The sequence below is a fragment of the Hyla sarda genome, chromosome 11 (assembly GCF_029499605.1).
Source record: "Hyla sarda isolate aHylSar1 chromosome 11, aHylSar1.hap1, whole genome shotgun sequence".
Classification (NCBI taxonomy): Eukaryota; Metazoa; Chordata; class Amphibia; order Anura; family Hylidae; genus Hyla; species Hyla sarda.
This window is the reverse complement of record NC_079199.1, coordinates 67,929,343-67,954,091: the sequence shown is the minus strand read 5'-3', so window position 1 is coordinate 67,954,091 and position 24,749 is coordinate 67,929,343. Positions and strand designations below refer to the sequence as shown.

At 44.2% G+C, this 24,749-nt stretch overlaps 1 protein-coding gene across 3 annotated transcripts in view; it reads right to left on the bottom strand.

The window, feature by feature from the left end:
- The window catches only part of NTRK1 (neurotrophic receptor tyrosine kinase 1), a 326,699-nt gene extending 306,966 nt beyond the window's left edge, over positions 1-19,733 (bottom strand). Inside the window, exon 1 of one of the 3 annotated variants that reach the window (XM_056545721.1) lies at positions 18,960-19,733. In XM_056545721.1, the coding sequence (XP_056401696.1) occupies positions 18,960-19,198 (239 nt within the window). In that variant the 5' untranslated portion in view covers positions 19,199-19,733. Of the gene's footprint in view, positions 1-11,958; positions 12,196-16,402; positions 16,423-18,959 lie in introns of those variants that run through there. The other 2 variants (XM_056545724.1, XM_056545722.1) reach the window with 2 other exon arrangements.
- Between the last annotated feature and the right edge of the window lie 5,016 nt (positions 19,734-24,749).

Genomic DNA, 24,749 nt, shown 5'->3' with positions numbered 1-24,749 from the left:
AGCGAATCGAAGCTGATGAACCCAAATTCCTTACGAATTTCTGGAATATTTCACTTAAATAAACTCCATTTAGTGAGGTCCAGGCTCCAGGACATTTAACATGGCGGATCCACATGTCAGGACATGGGACAAGGAACGCTGGGAAGGAGGGAAGGCAAGGAGGGAAGGCAGGTGCCCGGGATGACCCTGAATCACATGCAAGATGCAACCTATCAGCAGCCAGTCACCCCTGTGATGTCACAGCCCTATATATTCGGCAGCCATATTCCAGCTCGCCATTTCATTCATTACACTGCAGAGAGAAGACGGACATTGCTGTGTGTGTGCTACACAGAAAAGCTTTTTGCAGGAGCTTTTCACCTTCTAGTCACCTCAGTCTTCTGTTGGACACAGAGCACAGCGTTTTTGCACAGAAATGAATCCTTACTGCAGCAATTAACCCCTCAGTCACTGTGAACAGCATTGTATTAATGAGAGGAGCAGAAAGCTGTGTGTTGCCTCAGCTGCAGAAATGTTTTCAGAGGAGGGAGAAATATTTTTTTAGGGCAAATCTATGTCTTTGTTCTGCTGGTTATACTAGTCTGTAGATGGTATAATCCATACCCAGCAGTCCATTCCTAATAGTATTTGAGAGAGAGTCTTTTTGCAATTTTGGGTTTAGTACACCGGGACTGTGTGCTGCAGCAGGGCCTACATACTGTGAAAGGACAGCCAAAAGTAATCACTGGCTGGTGTTTTATACTGTTGTGTACTGCCGGTGTGCAAAAATATGTTTTTAAGCAAACTGCAGTGCATTTTTCTGCCCTCATAAGTGTATACCACATACCTACATCTAAGTGGTGTACTATTTGGTACCTGTTAATTTGCCAAGGGGCTCGAAACTGTGAAAGTCAAGGAAAAAGTAATCCCCAGCTGGTGTTTTAAGCGTACTGTAGTGCATTATTCTGCCCTCATAAGTGCATACCACATACCTACATCTAAGTAGTGTACCATTTTGTACCTGTTAATCTGTCAAGGGCCTAGATACTATGAAAGTCCAGGCAAAAGTAATCACTGGCTGGTGTTTTACTAAAATAAGTTTTTTTTTGCGTACTGTAGCGCATTTTATGCCCTCATAAGTGCATACTTCATACCTACATCTAAGTAGTGTACTATTTTGTACCTGTTACACTTTCAAGGGCCTAGATACTGTGAAAGGCCAGGGAAAAGTACTCACCGGCAGGTGTTTTTATTCAGATACTTTTTTAAGTGTACTGCAGTGCATTTTTCTGCCCTCATAAGTGCATACCGCATGCCAACATCTAAGTAGTGTACTATTTTGTACCTGTTAGACTTTCAAGGGCCTAGATACTGTGAAAGGCCAGGGAAAAGTAATCACCGTCTGGTGGTTTACTAAAATATGTTTTTATAAGCGTACTGTAGTGCATTTTTCTGCCCTCATGAGTGCATACCTACATCTAAGTAGTGTATTTTTTTTTATAGCTATTAATCTGTCAAGGGCCTAGATACTGTGAAAGGACAGCCAAAAGTACACACCTGCTGCTGTTCTAGACAAATACAGTTTTAAGCGTAGTGAAGCGCATTGTACTTCCCTCATATATGCACTAAGTTTGTCAGGTAGAGAAGTGCCAGGACATGCACAGAGGAGTGGCAGAGGCCTAAATTCATCAGGCAGAGGTTGCAGCAGACTAGGGGCGAGTGGCAGCAGGCATCTCAGTGAGAGGCCTGAGCTCCAGGTATCAGCTAGTGGTCGTGTCTCGACCAGCAACCAATCTGCCGTTATCGATTGTTTAACATGGTCATGCACTTCTTCACAAGTGACATCTGAAACCCCCAGCCAACAGTCGGTGGGTTCCTCAGACACAACCCTCAGTTGGCATGGCCCAGGAGCAATCCCTGTCCTCCCATTGCCTCTGTCCTATGCTGTTCCCTCCCCTAAAGAAGTATCTTATGCTGTGGGTTCAGCTACACTATTCATTGAGGACGATCTAATAGAGGACAGTCAGCAGCTACTGCCCAGCCAAGAAGTGGAGAAGACATTGCTGCTTCCTCCGCTAGGCAGGCAAGTAGTGATGAGGAGAGTGATCTGGGAGGCGGTGTTGCCAGCATTCAGGGTCCTGAAGCAGACACTTTTGAGGAACCTGAGGAGGACATCAGTGACGTGCAGACACTTGTTGATGATGATGAAGCCAATCGCACTTCGAAGCTGGGTGCAGAAGGGGCTTCATCATCATTATCAGGAGAAGAGCGTTGCAGGTTGCCCGTAAGGCAGCAGCTGAGCCAGCAAGGTGGTAGCATGGTTGGCAGTCAGCATGGTGGCAGAAGTGGAAATTCTGGAGCCAAACGTGCCCGGGAGAGACCACCTGCTTCGTGGCAGCCTACCTTCCCGGAAGGTAGTGGAACAGGGGTTCCCCGAGACGGCGGCAGTGGCAGTCAATTAGTGCAGACTGTTGGTGGGAAACTCAGCTATTCGGCAGTTTTTCATCAAGCATCCAGAGGAGGTTAACATAGCCACATGCAAGATATGCCGGCAGAAGGTGAAGCGTGGCCAGGGTCCCAATGGTGGCCCCATGGTCCTGAGTCAATATATCCTTCACCACCATAATGTGGCCTAGGAGCACCGTGGCTCCAATGTAGTTGTCCAGCCTGCTGCATCACCCAGTGGCATGCCGCTCCCTCTTTCAGCCAGCCAAGGCACCACCACCTCAGCTGAAGGGAACTGTGTGTCTTACCCTCCTTCTGTCACTCCAGATGCTCTTGCTTCTCCCACTTTTAGTCAGTCGCTCCGCCAACAATCCATCGGTGAAGCCATGTCCAAGAGACAACAGTATGCGCCCACTCATCCAACGGCGCAGAAGCTGAATGTGCTCCTGTCTAAGTTGCTGGTGCTGCAGTCCCTCTCTTTTCAAAAGGTGGACTCTTCAGAGAACTGATGGCTTGTGCCGAGCCAAAGTGGAGATTGCCAAGCAGTCATTTCTTTGTGAAGAAGACAGTACCAGCCATGCACAATTTTGTGAAAGAGAAGGTGGGCCAGTCCTTGAGCCTGTTGGTGTGTACCAAAGTATACGGCAGCGCCGACATCTGGAGCTGTAACTATGGTCAGGGACAATACATATCCTTTACAGCTCACTGGGTGAATGTGATTCCTGCACAGCCACAACACCAACTAGGACAGGTCACACCTCTTCCTCCTCCACGCTCTCAGGCCTTTGGTCCTGTGACAGTGTGCGACTCCGCCTCCTCATCCTCCACCATGTCCTCAGCCTCCAATGCCCAGACAAATCTCAGTGTCCCTTCAGCATACCATGTGTGCAGGGCACAGCGGTGTTACGCTGTTCTTAACGTAGTTTGCCTTGGCAAACAGAGTCACACAGGGGAGGAACTGCTCAAAGTCATTCGTAAAGAAATCGGAGCATGGCTTACTCCACAAAAACTGGAAATGGGGACCATGGTGACTAACAACATGAAGAACATTTTTATGCGCTGCGACTGGGAAAGCTGAACCATGCGCCCTGCATGGCACACGTGTTCAATCTGCTTGTGAAGCAGTTCCTGAAGTGTTTCCCCCATTTGCAAGACATCCTAACATCCTAAAAAGCTATCCTGCCCGGCCAGTAGTGTGCCATCAGAGCGGGTGTTTAGTGCGGCGGGGGCCATAGTCACCTCAAGGAGAACTCGTCTGTGTCACGATTCGGCTGGCTGGAGGTGGATCCTCTGTGCCAGAGAGGGATTGGCATGGACCGTGTCGGTGGACCGGTTCTAAGTTGCTACTGGTATTCACCAGAGCCCGCCGCAAAGCGGGATGGTCTTGCAGCGGCGGTAGCAACCAGGTCGTATCCACCGGCAACGGCTCAACCTCTCTGACTGCTGAGATAAGCACGGTACAAGGGAGTAGACAAGAGCAAGGTCGGATGTAGCAGAAGGTCAGGGCAGGCAGCAAGGATCGTAGTCAGGGGCAACGGCAGGAGGTCTGGAACACAGGCTAGGAACACACAAGGAAACGCTTTTACTGGCACAATGGCAACAAGATCCGGCGAGGGAGTGCAGGGGAAGTGAGGTATAAGTAGGGAGTGCACAGGTGAGAATACTGATTAGGCCTGCTGCGCCAATCAGTGGCGCAGCGGGCCTTTAAATCGCAGAGACCCGGCGCGCGCGCGCCCTAAGGAGCGGGGCCGCGCGCGCCGGGACAACACAGACGGGGAACAGGTCAGGTACGGGAGCCGAGATGCGCATCACGAGCGGGCGCGTCCCGCATCGCGAATCGCATCCCGGCTGGGAGTAATATCGCAGCGCACCCGGTCAGCAGGTCTGACCGGGGCGCTGCGAATGAGAGAACGCTGCGAGCGCTCCGGGGAGGAGCGGGGACCCGGAGCGCTCGGCGTAACAGTCTGTCCAAGAAGCATGTGGAGAGACTGACCTTTGTGAAGATGAATCAGGCATGGATCAGCCAGGATTTCCACCCACCAATGCCTGATGCATGAGAGTAGATTGACCATGGTGCCACACCAACACGTCACAAATATGGATAGTGCCACACAGATTTAAGGCGCTGCTCCCCAGTTACAAACATTCTTCCCCATCAGACCTTTTTTCACCCACCTTCGTCACCGGGTACTGATATTGCCACTCACCACTCCATTCTATCACCGGGTCACTATATTGTCTCCTCATGCTTCAGCAACCTCCAGGCTGTGCCATTCAGATGCTATATGGTCTCGTCATGCTTCAGCCACTATATGGTATGCCCAATGGGGGCTACTGATTTCTACCTAAGGGGGGGTACTTATTCCTACCTAAGGGGGCTGCTGGCTATTACTATCTAAGGGGCTGCTGGCTATTACTACCTAAGGGGGCTACTGTTATTAGTACCTAATGGGGTTCTGCTGGTTATTGCTACCTATGGGGACTACTAATTACTACCTTTGGGGACTGCTGATTACTACCTAAGGGGGCTGCTGATTACCACCTAAGGGGTCTACTTCTATTAATACCGAAGGGGCTGATCTATTACTATCTAAGGGAGCTGCTTCTATTACTACCTAAGGGGGATGCTTCTATTACTACCTAAGGGGGCTGCTTCTGTTACTACCTAAAAGGGGCTGCCACTCCTATTACCTAAAGGGGGCTGCTGCTAACACCGATCCTAAAGGGGGTCTGCTGCTTCTACTACCACCTAAAGTTGGAGCGCTACTTCTGTATATGAGGGGCTGCAACTATATACAGGGGGACTTACCTACAGGAAGTAACCCCTACTTATAGGGGGCTGCTACTGCATACAAGGAGTAACTATCTACAAGGGGCATCTATCTACACGGGGACCTACTTACAGGTGGTACCTCCCTACTCTGGGCACCTGTGTAATGAGGGAAACTATGTGAAGGGACCTGTCTACTTTCTGGAGCGACATAACTACCTAATGGGTGGGGGATGGACGTACCAACTCTTCCCCAACCCAATCTAGCCACTTATTACTGTATGGAGCATTATAGGTGCAGGAAAAGTGCAGAGCCTAAAATGTTTGTCTGGCAGGTTCTGTGGAGGCGAGGGAAAGGAAAAAGTCATCATGACGGTATGGACCGGAAGGAGAAGAAAAAGGAAAGTGAAAGATTCCGATCAGAGAAGACGTCACCTGATGTAACTGTGTGTAATCCCTTATATGGTCTGCAGAGCCTCTGTAGAGCTGATATGTATCTCTATATGGTCACTGTATTGTGGGAATATTTCCTCCTTGTATACTGGGAATATTGTTCTCAGTATACAGGATTTGGTCAGTAACCGTATGATGGTAATATGTATAGTGATAATATTCCTCCTTGTATACTGGTATTATTGGTAGTATTGGTTTCAGTATACAGTATTTGGTTAGTAACAGTATGATAGTAATATGTATGGTGATAATATTTCCTCCTTCCTTGCCCATTGAACTAAAGGGCTCTTGTTTTTCTGGTCCTGTGGTTTAAATTTTTTTTAATTGATAATTGGGAAGATAGCGGGGAGACCCTGGGGGGGGGGGGTAGCATAGATGGGGAGGAGTCCCAGGCCTTGAGCTGTGTAAGGGGCCCCAAAATTTCTGATGGCAGCCCTGTGCCTGGGGTATGGATTTTCCATACCCCGGGTGTCCCGGCCGTGAGTGACTTCCACCATCACATTCGGGACATCCCTGTGTCCCAAAAGATCTTTTAGGGACACAAGGATGTCCCGGTTACCTTTCTGCGGCCCTGCGTTGACTTTAAAAATGCTCCCATAGCAACAGCACAGTAGAGTGGAGCAACGAGGACGCGCGGGCATGGTAAGTTACCAGCATGTCATGTTCACTGCAATGACAGCAGCTCCTCTGGTCCCAGGACCTACTGCTATGGCCTATAGGCCCCCATGACCCTGGACCGTAAGTGCGGTGGTCGGAGCACTGAAGTGGGGCAGTACACAGACATACAGCCTCCAGCCATACACTATGTGACTGAAGGCTGTATGTCTGTGGGGTCCACTGCCTACCTAATGTGAGGGAACTACAACCTAATGTGGGGGAAACTATACTGCCTACCTAATGTGGGGAAACTACAACCTAATGTAGGGGAAACTATACTGCCAACCTAATGTGGGGAAACTACAACCTAATGTGGGGGAAACTATACTGCCAACCTTATTGGGGGAACTACAACCTAATGTGGGGGAAACTACACTGCCAACCTAATGTGGGGGACCTACAACCTAATGTGGGGGAATTATACTGACAACCTAATGTGGTTTGACTACAACCTAATGTGGGGGAACTACAACCTAATGTGGGGGGAACTATACTGCCAGCCTAATGTGGGAGAACTGCAACCTAATGTGGGGGAAATATACTGCCAACCTAATGTGGGGGAACTATACTGACATCCTAATGTGGGGGAACTATGCTGACAACCTAATGTGGGGGGAACTATGCTGCCTACCTAGTGTGGGGGAACTATGCTGACAACCTAATGTGGGGGCAACTATGCTGACTACCTAGTGTGGGGGAACTATGCTGACAACCTAGTGTGGCGTAACAATGGTAAGGTACTGCATATAGAGGGGTAGTCTTATACGGTGAGTATATCCCAAACTCTAGATTTTAACTGTAAAAGTTGGAGGTTGGGTTTTCTTATATGCCAAGTCGTGTTATACGCCTGAAAATACTTTATCTATAATATAAATAAATATATATCAATATAGAAAACCAAAAATGTTGCTTGTTTGATGTGACAGAAATAAACGTACCACTCTTTTTTTAATATTCGAGTCCTGCGCCATTTATGGTATATATATATATATATATAGACAAAGAATAAGTCAGCCAGCACTTTAGTTGATACCAAACTATTATATGGACCTGGCCTACAGGTGCACGCTACTAGGCTAGATATACAGCAACAGAAGAATGCAGCAGCACACTGCCAGCACAAGGATATAGGTGCAACATGAATATGCAGTTAAAACATGGAGAGCTATACAGCTATGGTGTAATAGATGCAAATGTGAAATTATGAAATAGTGAGGCACTTAGCTCGCAAATTTGTCTCCACCGGCGGTCAAATAGCTTGGACCGTCCCACCGCGATAAGGTAGCCTCCTGGGACGGACCCTACACTGTGAATATGCCTCTGTGTGAACAGTTCAGTAAGCATGGCAGGATCTGGAACATCCAAGCCACCTTATATACACACCTGATAGAGGTGGGTGGGGTGCAAGGCCAACATGGAGGTAGCCACTCCCCCGTATGTGCAATACAGACAAAGAATAAGTCAGCCAGCACTTTAGTTGATACCAAACTATTATATGGACCTGGCCTACAGGTGCACGCTACTAGGCTAGATATACAGCAACAGAAGAATGCAGCAGCACACTGCCAGCACAAGGATATAGGTGCAACATGAATATGCAGTTAAAACATGGAGAGCTATACAGCTATGGTGTAATAGATGCAAATGTGAAATTATGAAATAGTGAGGCACTTAGCTCGCAAATTTGTCTCCGCCGGCGGTCAAATAGCTTGGACCGTCCCACTGCGATAAGGTAGCCTCCTGGGACGGACCCTACACTGTGAATATGCCTCTGTGTGAACAGTTCAGTAAGCATGGCAGGATCTGGAACATCCAAGCCACCTTATATACACACCTCCCTGATAGAGGTGGGTGGGGTGCAAGGCCAACATGGAGGTAGCCACTCCCCCGTATGTGCAATACAGACAAAGAATAAGTCAGCCAGCACTTTAGTTGATACCAAACTATTATATGGACCTGGCCTACAGGTGCACGCTACTAGGCTAGATATACAGCAACAGAAGAATGCAGCAGCACACTGCCAGCACAAGGATATAGGTGCAACATGAATATGCAGTTAAAACATGGAGAGCTATACAGCTATGGTGTAATAGATGCAAATGTGAAATTATGAAATAGTGAGGCACTTAGCTCGCAAATTTGTCTCCGCCGGCGGTCAAATAGCTTGGACCGTCCCACCGCGATAAGGTAGCCTCCTGGGACGGACCCTACACTGTGAATATGCCTCTGTGTGAACAGTTCAGTAAGCATGGCAGGATCTACCTTATCGCGGTGGGACGGTCCAAGCTATTTGACCGCCGGCGGAGACAAATTTGCGAGCTAAGTGCCTCACTATTTCATAATTTCACATTTGCATCTATTACACCATAGCTGTATAGCTCTCCATGTTTTAACTGCATATTCATGTTGCACCTATATCCTTGTGCTGGCAGTGTGCTGCTGCATTCTTCTGTTGCTGTATATCTAGCCTAGTAGCGTGCACCTGTAGGCCAGGTCCATATAATAGTTTGGTATCAACTAAAGTGCTGGCTGACTTATTCTTTGTCTGTATTGCACATACGGGGGAGTGGCTACCTCCATGTTGGCCTTGCACCCCACCCACCTCTATCAGGTGTGTATATAAGGTGGCTTGGATGTTCCAGATCCTGCCATGCTTACTGAACTGTTCACACAGAGGCATATTCACAGTGTAGGGTCCGTCCCAGGAGGCTACCTTATCGCGGTGGGACGGTCCAAGCTATTTGACCGCCGGCGGAGACAAATTTGCGAGCTAAGTGCCTCACTATTTCATAATTTCACATTTGCATCTATTACACCATAGCTGTATAGCTCTCCATGTTTTAACTGCATATTCATGTTGCACCTATATCCTTGTGCTGGCAGTGTGCTGCTGCATTCTTCTGTTGCTGTATATCTAGCCTAGTAGCGTGCACCTGTAGGCCAGGTCCATATAATAGTTTGGTATCAACTAAAGTGCTGGCTGACTTATTCTTTGTCTGTATTGCACATACGGGGGAGTGGCTACCTCCATGTTGGCCTTGCACCCCACCCACCTCTATCAGGTGTGTATATAAGGTGGCTTGGATGTTCCAGATCCTGCCATGCTTACTGAACTGTTCACACAGAGGCATATTCACAGTGTAGGGTCCGTCCCAGGAGGCTACCTTATCGCGGTGGGACGGTCCAAGCTATTTGACCGCCGGCGGAGACAAATTTGCGAGCTAAGTGCCTCACTATTTCATAATTTCACATTTGCATCTATTACACCATAGCTATATAGCTCTCCATGTTTTAACTGCATATTCATGTTGCACCTATATCCTTGTGCTGGCAGTGTGCTGCTGCATTCTTCTGTTGCTGTATATCTAGCCTAGTAGCGTGCACCTGTAGGCCAGGTCCATATAATAGTTTGGTATCAACTAAAGTGCTGGCTGACTTATTCTTTGTCTGTATTGCACATACGGGGGAGTGGCTACCTCCATGTTGGCCTTGCACCCCACCCACCTCTATCAGGTGTGTATATAAGGTGGCTTGGATGTTCCAGATCCTGCCATGCTTACTGAACTGTTCACACAGAGGCATATTCACAGTGTAGGGTCCGTCCCAGGAGGCTACCTTATCGCGGTGGGACGGTCCAAGCTATTTGACCGCCGGCGGAGACAAATTTGCGAGCTAAGTGCCTCACTATTTCATAATTTCACATTTGCATCTATTACACCATAGCTGTATAGCTCTCCATGTTTTAACTGCATATTCATGTTGCACCTATATCCTTGTGCTGGCAGTGTGCTGCTGCATTCTTCTGTTGCTGTGTATATATATATATATATATATATATATATATATATAGTCCAAATAGCAGATGTGGAAGTGGCACAATGAAGACAACCAGCGGGTGCTCAGCGAGCCCAAGCCCAGACCACAGGCTTCCAAATTTGTAAGCATCCAAAAAAAGGCAAGAATCGGCACTCCAGCATCCAAAAGTAAAAAAGTAGTGCTTTTTATTCACCCATCATATCAGCAACATTTCAACCCTCTCAATGGGGTCTTTTTCAAGCATATATATATATATATGGTTCAGAATTCACCAGTGGCAGGAGACCCTGATCACAGATCCCAGTAAAGAAGGAACCACATATAAACATACTAGCATCAGTATGTGCCTGTCCCCTCCATTATTTCGTTGGCCTGTTTATGATTCCAGGACTGTGACTAATCGAAAAATATATTTTTATGTGTAATTATATGGACACCCATGAAATGTTATGTGACAGATGCACGTTAACAGCCCTAGGGGTCAGGCAGTGCACCTCATTCCTCTCCACTGCAGGGTTCATCCGATGGCCTTATAATGTGTGCAGAAAAGGAGAGGGAGGATACAAAGCAAGTCATTAATGAGCTTCACCCCTGGGGACGTCCATTAAATAATATGATGTTGGAGAAATGTGGCTGTGTATGGAAAATCAATACAGTGCTCTCTTGAGGCTGGGGCCTGTAAGGGTGGAAAGTAGAGCTGTCGACAATTCACCAACAAAAGAACTCCACAGAACTGGACTATTGGAGATTGAAGGGGACACCACCCAGCCCCTCCAATATTTCAGGACATTTAGATCCATAGACTCTGAATTTTTACATTTAAAATATGAAGTCCTCATAATCATCATCATCCGCATGATTAATATTGCATTGGTCAGATTTCTTTTCAGACAGGTTAGATACATGTAGATTTAATCCTCCGTAGAATCTCCCATTGCAGAGATTAATCTCACAACACTGAGATGTTTAGATGTATAAACAACACACTCAACTTAAAAGCCATGTAAGGTGATATCTCCCAATATGCAATGCAGCAGTTGTGTCATCTCCCCTGCCCCCAACACCACCATCACCCACCACTGCCTACGTTCTCCATACACATAAACTGGCCCCATTTATTCCAGAGAATTAACTCTTTAGGCACAATATTCTGGCATTGGAAAAAAACCACCAGCTGTGATGGACGTGCTTCGTTCCTGGACAGGTCTTTTTTTATTTTTGGTGACAATCGTAGGGTAACCAAACTCCTGTGCTGCTTTGTGGTCCTGTTAATAGCTCTCAGTCATTATTACACCACAATTCTTCTATGAAAGGGCTGGTCAGGCTCAGAATTTGACCTTTTGCCACTCCCTGTGGGTACAGTCCACACCTGGGACTGGGTATCTTAGAAATTCTTCATTTTAAGAATAACCAGCCTGTATGTGTAAAGCAGATCCTGGAGAAATCTTAGATTGTGAGCCTGAATTCCCAGTGTTATAATATAATTGAGTAATATTACATGATGTGGAGTGTAGTAATGTGTTCTTTGAGGCAAGTATCATGATGATAGAGGTAGATAGGAAGTGCCAGCCTTATGTTAGATGGTGTCATGACAGGCTTACACATACCAGATCTACAGGGAGTATCACACGTGATAGTCTAGACATCAGCTAAGAAGAGACTACTACAGAAGATAGGCTTAGATACACTAGTTTAACAGACCATCACTTTACCACACTATATAGTGTTTAAAGAAGCACTCTATGATTTACTTTACTTTTTTTGTTTCCCTAGACCTGAGTCCACTGGACTGATCTGCTGAGTTTGACACACTAAAATTAGGGAAAAGTTATACTTACCAGCCCCAATTCCCACCACCTCTGTCCCCTGACAATGCCCAGTCCCTACTGAGCAGTGTCATTAGGTAAGGGGTAAAGAAGAATAACAGCCCGATAATGGTTAAACAGGGTCCTCTGCTCACAGAAAAAATTAGAATGTACTTAGAACATCAGCTAAAAATGCTACATACAGTCCTGTGACAATGTCATGGTTATGTCCACAGCTGAGACAGTTTCAAGACCAAATACAATCTTGAGCAGATCTTTCTATGTGTCACTACCAGATTAAAAATGGTGGACCCTGATCATTTTTTTGGTGTTGTTTCTCCTGCTGTCCAGCTGCTGTAGTCAGGTATAACTAGAGGTAGCTCTGTGGTGTCAGACAGGATAATGTGTGTTATTAACCTTTTCGGGACGCCAGGGCATAATTGACCTATACACCACCAGAGGTAGGCCAGCTTCACCTCTGCCAGGCACAGGGCAAATAATCACTCCGACACAAGGTTACGGTTAACTGGCTTGCTTTACTGAGGTTGGAATGATGGTACAATCCGTTACAGCTCAGATTAACGTGAGAGAGATGCAGGGTGAATTTAGGGAAGCTTTTTGGCTTGCTGAGACTTTTAGTTGTTTGTGCTGTATATGACTGACTTGACTTGTAAGCAGCCCACGTTATACGAGAGTTTCTTGGACTTTACTAGCTTGCTGGACTTGACTTGTACAATATCCTTAAGACTGTAGGCTTGCCGCAAGGCTTTGACTTTTACCTGGGTAGTGGGGTTAACTGGTAGTTAATGCATGGTTGCTGGACTAGGCCTCAGGCCTCCTTTCAGATCCACCTCACAGACTTCACTCCTCACTAAACTGTACCTCAGCTCAACCTAAACCCTGAACTCTGGCTACAGTAGAAAAGGGGGCATTTAGAGCCTTCCCATTGGGCAGATAAGTCACATGTTCACCTCTGCATACTCCCCTAACAACGAGGTTCATAGCAACAAGTTTCTTAAGGAAACAAGTGCATAGAAAATACAATACATTAACCATTATATAACATTACATTATTTAGTGCATTATGGAGAGTTCTAAGGAGAATGGGCCCATGATGGACATTGAAGCAGCATCTGCCACACAATATGGGCAGGAGTACAGAAGAACATGTGATTCTGTACTGGGTCACCACAGCTCCATTTCTCTTGCTCCCCTACATCACACTCTCAGGGTTGCAGGAACAGAGGTGAATCTAGCCTCTCTGCCGGCCTGGACAAACTCGAGAAAGGCTTAAAATCAAACGCAACTCCAACTTATCAACAAAAATAACTGCTGTAGCCACAGCAGGATGACACACCACAAGAAGAAAGCTGCGGGGTCCCATTGACCTCATCCCCCCATCCTCAATGCATTAAAGGGGTATTCCAGGCCAAAACTTTTTTTATATATCAACTGGCTCCGGAAAGTTAAACAGATTTGTAAATTACTTCTATTAAAAATATTAATCCTTCCAATAGTTATTAGCTTCTGAAGTTGAGTTGTTGTTTTCTGTCTAACTGCTCTCTGATAACTCACATCCCGGGAGCTGTGCAGTTCCTATGGGGATATTCTCCCATCATGCACAGCTCCCGGGACGTGACATCATCATTGAGCAGTTAGACAGAAAATTTCAGAAGCTAATAACTATTGGAAGGATTAAGATTTTTTAATAGAAGTAATTTACAAATCTGTTTAACTTTCCGGAGCCAGTTGATATATATATATATATATATATATATATATATATATATATATATATACACAAAAAAGGTTTTACCTGGAATACCCCTTTAATTATACTGTCTAATACCACTGAATGTCCCTCCCACCCTAAAAGCAGTATACACTCTGTCAATTTGCACCATAATTTCCTCACTCAATTAATTCAGAGCACACATATGGAGGAGCATAAGGGCAAAACAAAACAATCGAACAAACATAAAAAACAACCCCCCCCCCCCCCCCCCAAAAAAAAAAAAAAAAAAAACAACCAAACAAAAAAAAAAAGTAATTAACATATCTTATGCCTCAAGTGATGCACCCTACAGGACCCACAATAACTCAGGTGATTTACAGAATAGTATCCAATTGCTCCACATCATGGCAACCATGTGCCTCGGCCATCCATTTCATTGCTCTTATATCAAATTGTAGTGCACCCACCAAAGGGGACCAATGTAGACCTCCAGTGGCAGGGAATCAACAATCTAGCAGTGACCAAAATACTTCTCAATACCCACCTCTTTTAAGCAACCAGGGACACTGAAATAATTGACAGCAGTGCCATCTGTGGAGTTTTGGCTACTTTCATTCCCTAAAATCTTTCGTAGATCAAAATATTCTACCAAAAAGACAGTACTTCTGGGCATCCCCACCCCACATGATTTTTTGATCACTTTATTCAAATTTTTTCTGGGATGTGATGTGACTAAAAATCAGCAATTTTTTTGGCATTTGTAATAGTTTTCACTTTAGCACAATTGATTGTGTAGGATCAAGAATGTGATAATATACCACATAGCGATACAAAATAGTTTTTTTGTAAAATACGAAAGGGGGGTGATTTTAATTTTTATAAGGGAGGATTTTTAAAACTTTTTAACCCGCCCAGGTGCCTTAAATAAGTAATTATTCTATGGCTGCATTCAATAGCCGAGTCACGGTCGGCCTAATACAGGGCTCAGGCTGCCCTAACTACCAATTGGCATCCCAGCAATTACATTAATCACTACTGCCAGGTGTAAGCTGCAGATAGCAGCCGACATCCGCCGTGTATGGCAAATATGCCCATAGCTAAAGTGGTCACTCTAGCCCCCAACCCATGCCATAAATGTACAGCATGGGTCTGTAAGGGACTAAACTGTACTGCCCCCCCCTTCTGACAGCAGGTGGCACCATCTAAGGCTACTAATATAAGTAGCCACATGGCAGAAGCACCCCTTTACCGCCCAAGGCCACCAGAAAATATAAAATTTACCCATTCACTGCCTTAAATGACCAGGCTGTTACACAATTAAAATTAATAAGGAACACAGTAAATAAAGAAAAGGGCACTCACGGTATGGATAACTTTCTTTGTCTTTACTTATCTTACATTTACATTTCTACACATTTCACACCCCTACCCCTTAATTCCCTGGTTGAACTTGATGGACATATGCCTTTTTTCGACCGTACTAACTATGTAACTACACAGACTGGGATATTTATCGTTAACCATTTTTACTACTCTTGAAATTATTAGAACCGAGTTTCCAAATGATAGAAATCTCACAAACCTAACTAGGGTTGTTTGTATGTTACTGATCTTTCTGGCCCTAATAACTGATCACTGATTATCTGAGTAGATCTTAGCATGCAAACCCTGACTAATTGTGGCATCTTCTGATGCATCTGATATGACAGAAGATAATTTAAACTGGAAAACCATTCTTATCTTCAGGACCTTGACATGGTCATGGACACAACAACTTCAAATAAACCCCATCACTCATTATTTACAATTCACTGATAGCGGAACATTCAACATTCCTAATGGTCCAATGTCCTTTAAGAACAAAGTGTATGTATGATTTCCAGATTTTTCCTTGGAAATTCCTAAAAAATAAAGCTGGATCATCAAACCTTTATATTATGTTGTGTGTTCTCTCAATTCCCAACAGTTATGGAGCAACTGTCTGAATATTCCTGTAGTACACAAACACTACACCTTGGGGGGCAATCCATCAGACCGAGAAAGTGCCGGAACTCCCTCTCAAGACAGTCCATTAATAAGTAAGGCCCAGCAGGGAAGGACTGTCATTAGAGGGTATGGTGCCATTAAACGCACAGTAGCAGATCTCTCAGCCAGTAATCATAATAAACATTGACCAGCATTATCTGATTTTTATAATTACTAAATCATTTTTAATTTTTCCTTTCTTTGTAACATAATTGCTATAATTTATTATGTCCTCCACCTGACGTGTACATTCATAGCCAATACTTTTTACTTTAAATATGAAATGACATTCAAATGCAATTGAAAGTTTTTTGGGCTTATGAATGAATCTATTGTTACAAGACAAATGTAGGTTTATGCTTCTGAATAGACATGTTATGCTGATAAGACTTATAATATATTTGGCTTTCTGTACCGATATAGACGTACATACATACTGGTCATCAATTGTGAATGTAAATTGTTTAACTTCAAGTTCTCTCTATATACATCATATGTTTACATATATATATATATATATATATATATATATATCCTTATTTATATCTTTTTATTTAGTTTTGCATTACTTCACACATTCTAATATTACTATTTATTTATGTAATCTGTCCATCTATCTATGCATACAAAAAAAAAAAAAAAAAACAACTAGGCGCTATATGTGCCTTTACTTGGTATTAGTAGGCAGGTATGGTAAAAAGATCTCAGTGTGCTTACCTGATGGTGTCACGCTACAAGCGTAACACTGATGATCATGAAGGTCCCAAAGGCAGCCAATATACCATCACATTCCCAGGCCAGGCACGGAAAAGTGTTTGGGAGAAGATGGTGTCACAAGGACAGAAGAGCTCCTTGGAGAAAACTAGATATTTGAGTGGCATGTCGTTTGAAGGAAATCAGTTGCGGATAGTATCTAATAAAATTTGGTGTTTATTATATTAAAAATCAAGCAAACAACAATGCGTATCAACAAGGCATAACCCCTCTTGACTATTAAAATATTAAACAACTTTTACTATATACCATCCGCAACTGATCTCCTTCATGTGGCCTGCCACCGATTGGTGCCGACTCAACTATCCAGTTTTCTCCAAAGAGCTCTTCTGTTCTTGCGAGACCATCTTTTCCTGAACAAAGTGAGCTTTATTCCACCTCTATCTATATCATAGCTAACTATATTTATTTAATATCTACCTATTTGTCTATCTATCTAAACAGCAAAACAGATTTGTGGAGCAGTGCCCAATTCAAGGTGCAGGTGGTGCAGGCAGCAAGAAAGGTCCCAGTTAAGGCACGTCACACATCCAAAAAATAGCTGCAGCACTCGGAATTATGAACGTAACAAAAGGTGTTTATTCCATATCAATACAGCAAGCTTGCATAGCTTGCTGTATTGATATGGAATAAACACCTTTTGTTACGTTCATAATTCCGAGTGCTGCAGCTATTTTTTGGATTTGTATCTGTCTATCAATCAATATATCTATTTATCTATCTATCTACCTGTATATCTATTTTTTATTATCTATCTTTCTGTCTATCTATCTATCTATCTACCTACCTATCATCTATCTATCTATCTGTATGTATAGTCCAAAGAAGATCACATGCAGCACTCCATAAAGTGAACAAAGTGAAAAGCCTTATTCCATCAGGTGAAGCTACTCACTTTGTTCACTTTATGGAGTGCTGCATGTGATCTTCTTTGGACTATGTTTTTGGGACCCTGACCTGGGCTCTCCACCTTTGGCCACCCTTTTGTTCTGCTGGCAGTGCTACTCTTTCTCCAGAAAAAATATCTATATGTATATCTGTTTGTAATCTGTCTTTATATATGTTTGTTACCTTTCTATCTATTTGAGTACATGTCTATCTATCTATCTATCTATCTATCTATCTATCTATATATCCATCTCACACCTCTATCCATCTCACAGCTAGCTAGTTATTTTATATTTATTTAATATATATCTTTTTATTTATCTACCTGCATATCTATCTATTATCTAGCTATATACATGTATATCTATTTGCTCTAGCAATAGATCTATATTTCTATTGCATCTATATCTATCTATCTATTTAACCTATCCATCTGTATATCTATATATTATCTATCAATAAACATGTCTATCTATATACCTGCATATCTGTACAGTATTATCTATCCATCATCTACCTATTTTATAGCTATATATGATATGTATCCATTTAACTATGAACTAACTATATATCTATCTGTTATCTATTTTATATCATGTACGTATGTATGCTTGTATCTACCTATTTGTTACCTATGTATCTACCCCATAGGTACCTTGTATCTATTTATCTATATAACTATCTATATCGTGTCACTCTATGGTTCTAAAATCTAACTATATCATATCTATCTATGTAATCTATCTATCTATCTATCTATCTATCTATCTAGCAAAGAGGTGTTGAGGCAGCACAGCCAGAGTAAAGTATAGTAGGTGGGTGCAGGCTGGTGTTGAACAGTCCCAGTCGCAGACTGTATGGAGATATCCAGCAAAAAGGTTCAGCAGCACACCAGAAGAGTTGCAAGCAAAGTGATTTTAATGGCCCATGTTCAGATACAGATCTTCCCACTGTCTATCTACTACCTATTTGTTATCTCTCTGTCATCTATCTATATCTATGTATCTGTATATCTATTTGTTATCTATCTTTATATATGTGGTATGTATCTATCTATTTGTATATTTGTATCAATCTATCTATCTCTATTAAAGATACTTATAACTGCCTGTCATGTGCTTTCATCTATTTTCTCTCTATCTCCCTTTAAATTGTAAACAACTTTATATTTTTTTCTCTTGTATTATTGTTTGCTCAATATTTGTTATTTTATTTATGTTACTCCCACAGTTGTACAGCACTATGGATTATGTTGGCACTTTTTACATCTAAAAATTATCTTACTTTACTTTAAACTTTCCTCTCTATTAATGCATGTATCTATGTTTCTATCCTGCTGTAATTATAAATTGAGTTGCTTCCATTACAATATGGTGTTCATTTTTGCTTATAGTAACCTTTGCATTTTTATAATTTTTTTTGAGCATCTAGTAATCTAGACATCTATAAAAGTATCTATGAAGCGCTGTCAAAAGCTCTGAAATCTAAATCTTTGGTCCCCATGTCACACTTGTTCTCATTCTCAAGAACAAAGTTGAAGTAGAAAACTTCTATAGAGAATCCCCTAGATCTACAGGTTTAAAAGGACAAGATATAGAAAATCTAAACTTACACTTCTGTGATATTCTCCACGTCTCTCAGGAGCGAGATGTTGCTGATGGTGTTCGGTTCCAGACATTGCATCAAAGTCCCATAACACCTGCAGTACTCAGGGCAAGAGGTCACTGCACCCGACATAAGGAAGACCATGAGGCCAGCTAGGATCCATGAGGTGGGATGCATAACTGTCTCCACTGTTATCATAGAATCCAAACGGGATCCCAGCTGTTGACTTCTAAGCAAAGCCCCCATTTTCCAGGAGATCCCCACCACCACTTTACTGCTGTTCCTAGATGATCATTGTTGTGAGATCATCTACCACTACTCACTGATGCTACTGCCCCTCCTTGTGCTTCTATTCAAAGCTTAGGTTGCTCTCATCTATGCTCTGAAGGTATCAGCTCCAGTGAAAACCAGAGTGCATAAGTCTGGGATAGGGAGGGGCTGTGAAACTATCATTTTCCCACTGGACACACTGCATGCTAATGGCCACATTAAGAAATACTTAAAAGACACCAATAAAAATGTCCATACAACATAATTTTCCCTCAGTCACCAACCAGGCGGACCTGCACAGGATGGGGGGGATTTTTTTTTAACAGGATTAGGCAGCAATTAACGGAGACTGGGAAACATGAGAGGGGAATTTACCTAAAGAAGAAAGGCAGAGACATGAGAAGTGTGCAGTGAGGAGGAATGGGTATCTGTGAGCAAAGAAAAGAGGGGCAAAGATAAAGGGCAATAAAGTGGTAACTGTGCCAATATACACTATCCACATGTAATCTGAAGTGACAGCAGCAGCTGAGATGTTGTATCCAAACCTGTTTGTATCTAAGCCTATTGTGCTATTATCTATCTTGTATGATTCTGCTGAGTTGGTGTACCTTTTTTACATCACAATTTTCATGTACGTGAGAAATATGCATGTATTTTCTTTATTTATTTTTGTTATTTGTTATTATGGATATATTTTAGTAAGAGAGTATGGTATGCATTTTCTTGTGTATTCTTTGCATATCCACAAAATTGACATGATTGTATCATTGATTGTGAGACTGCAGCTCCATTTGCTGCATAGGACGACTGTACAAGGTTGCTTCTGAGTTCACGCACAGCATGTTGTGCAAGTTTCCTTAGATGTTTGAGGACTTTCTACTGATGCTCCATGAAACATATGATCATCTGCTTACATGAGTTGGGGAAGGATCCAGCATGTGGACACAGCCTTTAGATGCTGCGTTTTACCAGAGCAGTGACTAGTTGTAACCTTGTTGTAAGTTATAATTTACACCTTACTCCTTAGGCTTAAAGGGGATGTCCAATGAAAATTTTTTTAACCTTCATCCCAGGCAGTATAATATAATATTTATGGACGTTATGAGGAGTGTTCTGCAGGATATGTAGAATGAAACCAACACACTCTAGTGGGAATTGGCATCCAAGTATATACATATATTAAAGGACATTGATATTATATGGGACATATTAAAGGACATTGGATTTATATGAAATGAAGGGTTATTACTATTGCAATACAGAAAGGAGCATGTGAAAACCATGGTGGCAATAATTAATTGTGACAGTGATCATGGTTATAAAATAAAAGGTTGGATTTACATGGAAAGGATACCAAAGAAAGCATGTACAGGGCATAGTGATGAATAATTAATAGCAGTAATGAAAAAAATGAGAAATTACTGCATATAGTTATCAAGGATCGACCGGGTGACAGGGAACCCTAAACTGACCCTAAAACCGCTCTCCCTGCCTATTTGCCCATCCTAAATGGTGGATCGACAACTGGGCACCGGTCGCTTCCTGCGCTAAAGTGCAGTTGCCTAAAAACACATAATATACAGTACAGACCAAAAGTTTGGACACACCTTCTCATTCAGAGTTTTCTTTATTTTCATGACTATGAAAATTGTAGATTCACACTGAAGACATCAAAACTATGAATTAAAAAAAAAAAGTGTGAAAATATGTCATTCTAGGTTCTAGCCACCTTTTGATTACTGCTTTGCACACTCTTGGCATTCTCTTGATGAGCTTCAAGAGGTAAACACCTGAAATGGTCTTCCAACAGTCTTGAAGGAGTTCCCAGAGATGCTTAGCACTTGTTGGCCCTTTTTGCCTTCACTCTGCGGTCCAGCTCACCCCAAACCATCTCGATTGGGTTCAGGTCCGGTGACTGTGGAGGACAGGTCATCCGGCACAGCACCCCATCACTCTCCTTCTTGGTCAAATAGCCCTTACACAGCCTGGAGGTGTGTTTGGGGTCATTGTCCTCTTGAAAAATAAATGATGGTCCAACTAAACGCAAACCGGATGGAATAGCATGCCGCTGCAAGATGCTGTGGTAGCCATGCTGGTTCAGTATGCCTTCAATTTTGAATAAATCCCCAACAGTGTCACCAGCAAAGCACCCCACACCATCACACCTCCTCCTCCACACCAGCACATCTGTGAAGTAAAAACCATTTCAGGTGACTACCTCTTGAATCTCAACAAGAGAATGCCAAGAGTGTGCAAAGCAGTAATCAAAGCAAAAGGTGGCTACTTTGAAATACTGAAAAAAATATTTGGTGTAAACTACAGACCCCCTAATATCACTGAAGAGATAGAAGGTCAGCTGCATAAACAAATAGAGAGGGCCGCCGAGGCAGGAACAGTGGTAATAATGGGAGATTTTAACTATCCAGATATAGATTGGGGTCCGGGGTTGGCTAAACTACAAAGGGGCAACAATTCCTTAATTTATTGCAGGATAATTTTATGGGCCAGTTTGTGGAGGATCCAACAAGAAGTGATGCCTTGTTGGATCTGATCATTTCCAACAACGCAGAGCTGGTTGGTAATGTAACTGTGCGAGAAAACCTTGGTAATAGCGACCACAATATAGTTACTTTTGACTTAAAATGTAGAAAACAAAGACAGGCTGGGAAGGCAAAAACATATAACTTTAAAAAGGCAAACTTCCCTGGGCTGAGAGCTGCACTACAGGACATAGACTGGGGGAGGTGTTGTCAAATACTGATACAGAAGGTAAATGGGACATCTTTAAATCAACTCTAAATAACTATACAGCTAAATATATACCAAAGGGGAACAAATATAAATGATTAAAACTAAATCCTACATGGCTGACAAATTATGTTAAAAGAGCAATAAACAACAAAAAAATTGCTTTAAAAAAATACAAATCTGATGGGTCAGCTATAACATTTAAACAGTACAAGGAGCTTAATAAAATCTGTAAAAATGTAATAAAAACAGCAAAAATTCAAAATGAGAGACAGGTGGCCAAAGAAAGCAAAACTAATCCTAAATATATTTTTAGATATAGAAATGCAAAAATACCAAGGACAGAGCATGTAGGACCCCTTAATAATGATAATCACAGGCGATAAAGAGAAAGCAGAGCTACTGAATGGGTTCTTTAGTTCTGTATATACTAAGGAAGAAGGAGCTGACATTGGACAGGTCAGTGCTGGTAACACATCATGTAATGTACTGAACTGGCTTAATGTAGACATGGTATAAGGTAAGTTAAGTAATATAAATGTAAGCAAATCTCCAGGGCCAGATGGACTACACCCAAGAGTTCTTAGAGAACTAAGTTCAGTAATATCTGTACCCAGTGGCATACCAAGGGGGGGGGGGGGGGGAGGGGCGGCCCGCCCCGGGTGCCACTCTCAAGGAGCAGACTGACCCGCCGCTGCTGAGGTCCGAGACACTTGTCCCAGATCCCCAGCAGACAGCGGTGCCTTCTCCTGTATGCGCGATACACGTACATACAGGAGAAGGCGTCCCCTCTGTGTGAGCCGCATCTGCAGCTACACAGAGGAGACGTGACCTCCGCCCCCACGCAGCATGCAGTACAGGCGCCGGTGACGTCACTCATCCAGCGCCTGTACTGTGGAGGGGAGAAGACGCGGGCCCTACAGCTGAGGAGATCGCTGCGTGGTATATCAGGTGAGCATCCTTTTTTATTTTAATTTTTTGCTCTACATTTACCTATGGGGAAGGGGGGGTTGCTCTACATATACCTAGAGGGGGGGGAGAGGGGGGAGGGTTATTCTACATATACCTGGAGGGGGGGTGCTCTGCATTTACCTATAGGGAAGGGGGGGGAGAGGGAGGGCGGGTGCTCTGCATTTACCTATAGGGAAGAGGGGGGGTGCTCTGCATTTACCTATAGGGAAGGGGGAGAGAGGGGGGGAGCTCTGCATTTACCTATAGGAAAGGGGGGGCTCTGCATTTACCTATAGGGAAGGGGGGGGCGAGGGGTGGTGCTCTGCATTTACCTATAGGGAAGGGGGAGAGAGGGGGGGTGCTCTGCATTTACCTATAGGGAAGGGGGGGGAGAGGGGGGGTGCTCTGCATTTACCTATAGGGAAGAGGGGGTGCTCTGCATTTACCTATAGGGAAGGGGGAGAGAGGGGGGGAGCTCTGCATTTACCTATAGGGAAGGGGGGGTGCTCTGCATTTACCTATAGGGAAGGGGGGGAGAGGGGGGTGCTCTGCATTTACCTATAGCAGAGGGGGGGGGGGGTGCTCTGCATTTATCTATAGGTAAGGGGGAGAGGGGGGTGCTCTGCATTTACCTATAGGGGAGAAGGGGGGATGCTTTGCATATACCTATAGGGAAGGGGGAGAGGGGGGGTGCTCTGCATTTACCTATAGGGGAGGGGGGTGCTCTGCATTTACCTATAGGGGAGAGGGGGGTGCTCTGCATTTATCTATAGGGAAGGGGGGGAGAGGGGGGGGTGCTCTGCATTTACCTATAGGGAAGGGGGAGAGAGGGGGGGGGGGTGCTCTGCATTTATCTATAGGGAAGGGGGGGAGAGGGGGGTGCTCTGCATTTACCTATAGCAGAGGGGGGGTGCTCTGCATTTACCTATAGGGAAGGGGGGGAGAGGGGGGGTGCTCTGCATTTACCTATAGGGAAGGGGGGGAGAGGGGGGGCTCTGCATTTACCTATAGGGAAGGGGGGAGAGGGGGGGCTCTGCATTTACCTATAGGGAAGAGGGGGGGTGCTCTGCATTTACCTACATATACCTAGAGGGGGTGGAGAGGGGGGGGAGGATTATTCTACATATACCTGGAGGGGGGGGGGGTGCTCTGCATTTACCTATAGGGAAGGGGAGGAGAGGGAGGGGGGGTGCTCTGCATTTACCTATAGGGAAGGGGGGGAGAGGGGGGGTGCTCTGCATTTACCTATAGGGAAGAGGGGGGGTGCTCTGCATTTACCTATAGGGAAGAGGGGGGTGCTCTGCATTTACCTATAGGGAAGGGGGAGAGAGGGGGGAGCTCTGCATTTACCTATAGGGAAGGGGGTGCTCTGCATTTACCTATAGGGAAGGGGGGGCGAGGGGGGGTGCTCTGCATTTACCTATAGGGAAGGGGGTGAGAGGGGGGTGCTCTGCATTTACCTATAGGGAAGGGGGGGAGAGGGGGGTGCTCTGCATTTACCTATAGGGAAGAGGGGGGGTGCTCTGCATTTACCTATAGGGAAGGGGAAGAGAGGGGGGAGCTCTGCATTTACCTATAGGGAAGGGGGGTGCTCTGCATTTACCTATAGGGAAGGGGGGGGGAGGGGGGTGCTCTGCATTTATCTATAGGTAAGGGGGAGAGGGGGGGGTGCTCTGCATTTACCTATAGGGGAGAAGGGGGATGCTTTGCATATACCTATAGGGAAGGGGGGAGAGGGGGGTGCTCTGCATTTACCTATAGGGGAGGGGGGGTGCTCTGCATTTACCTATAGGGGAGAGGGGGGTGCTCTGCATTTATCTATAGGGAA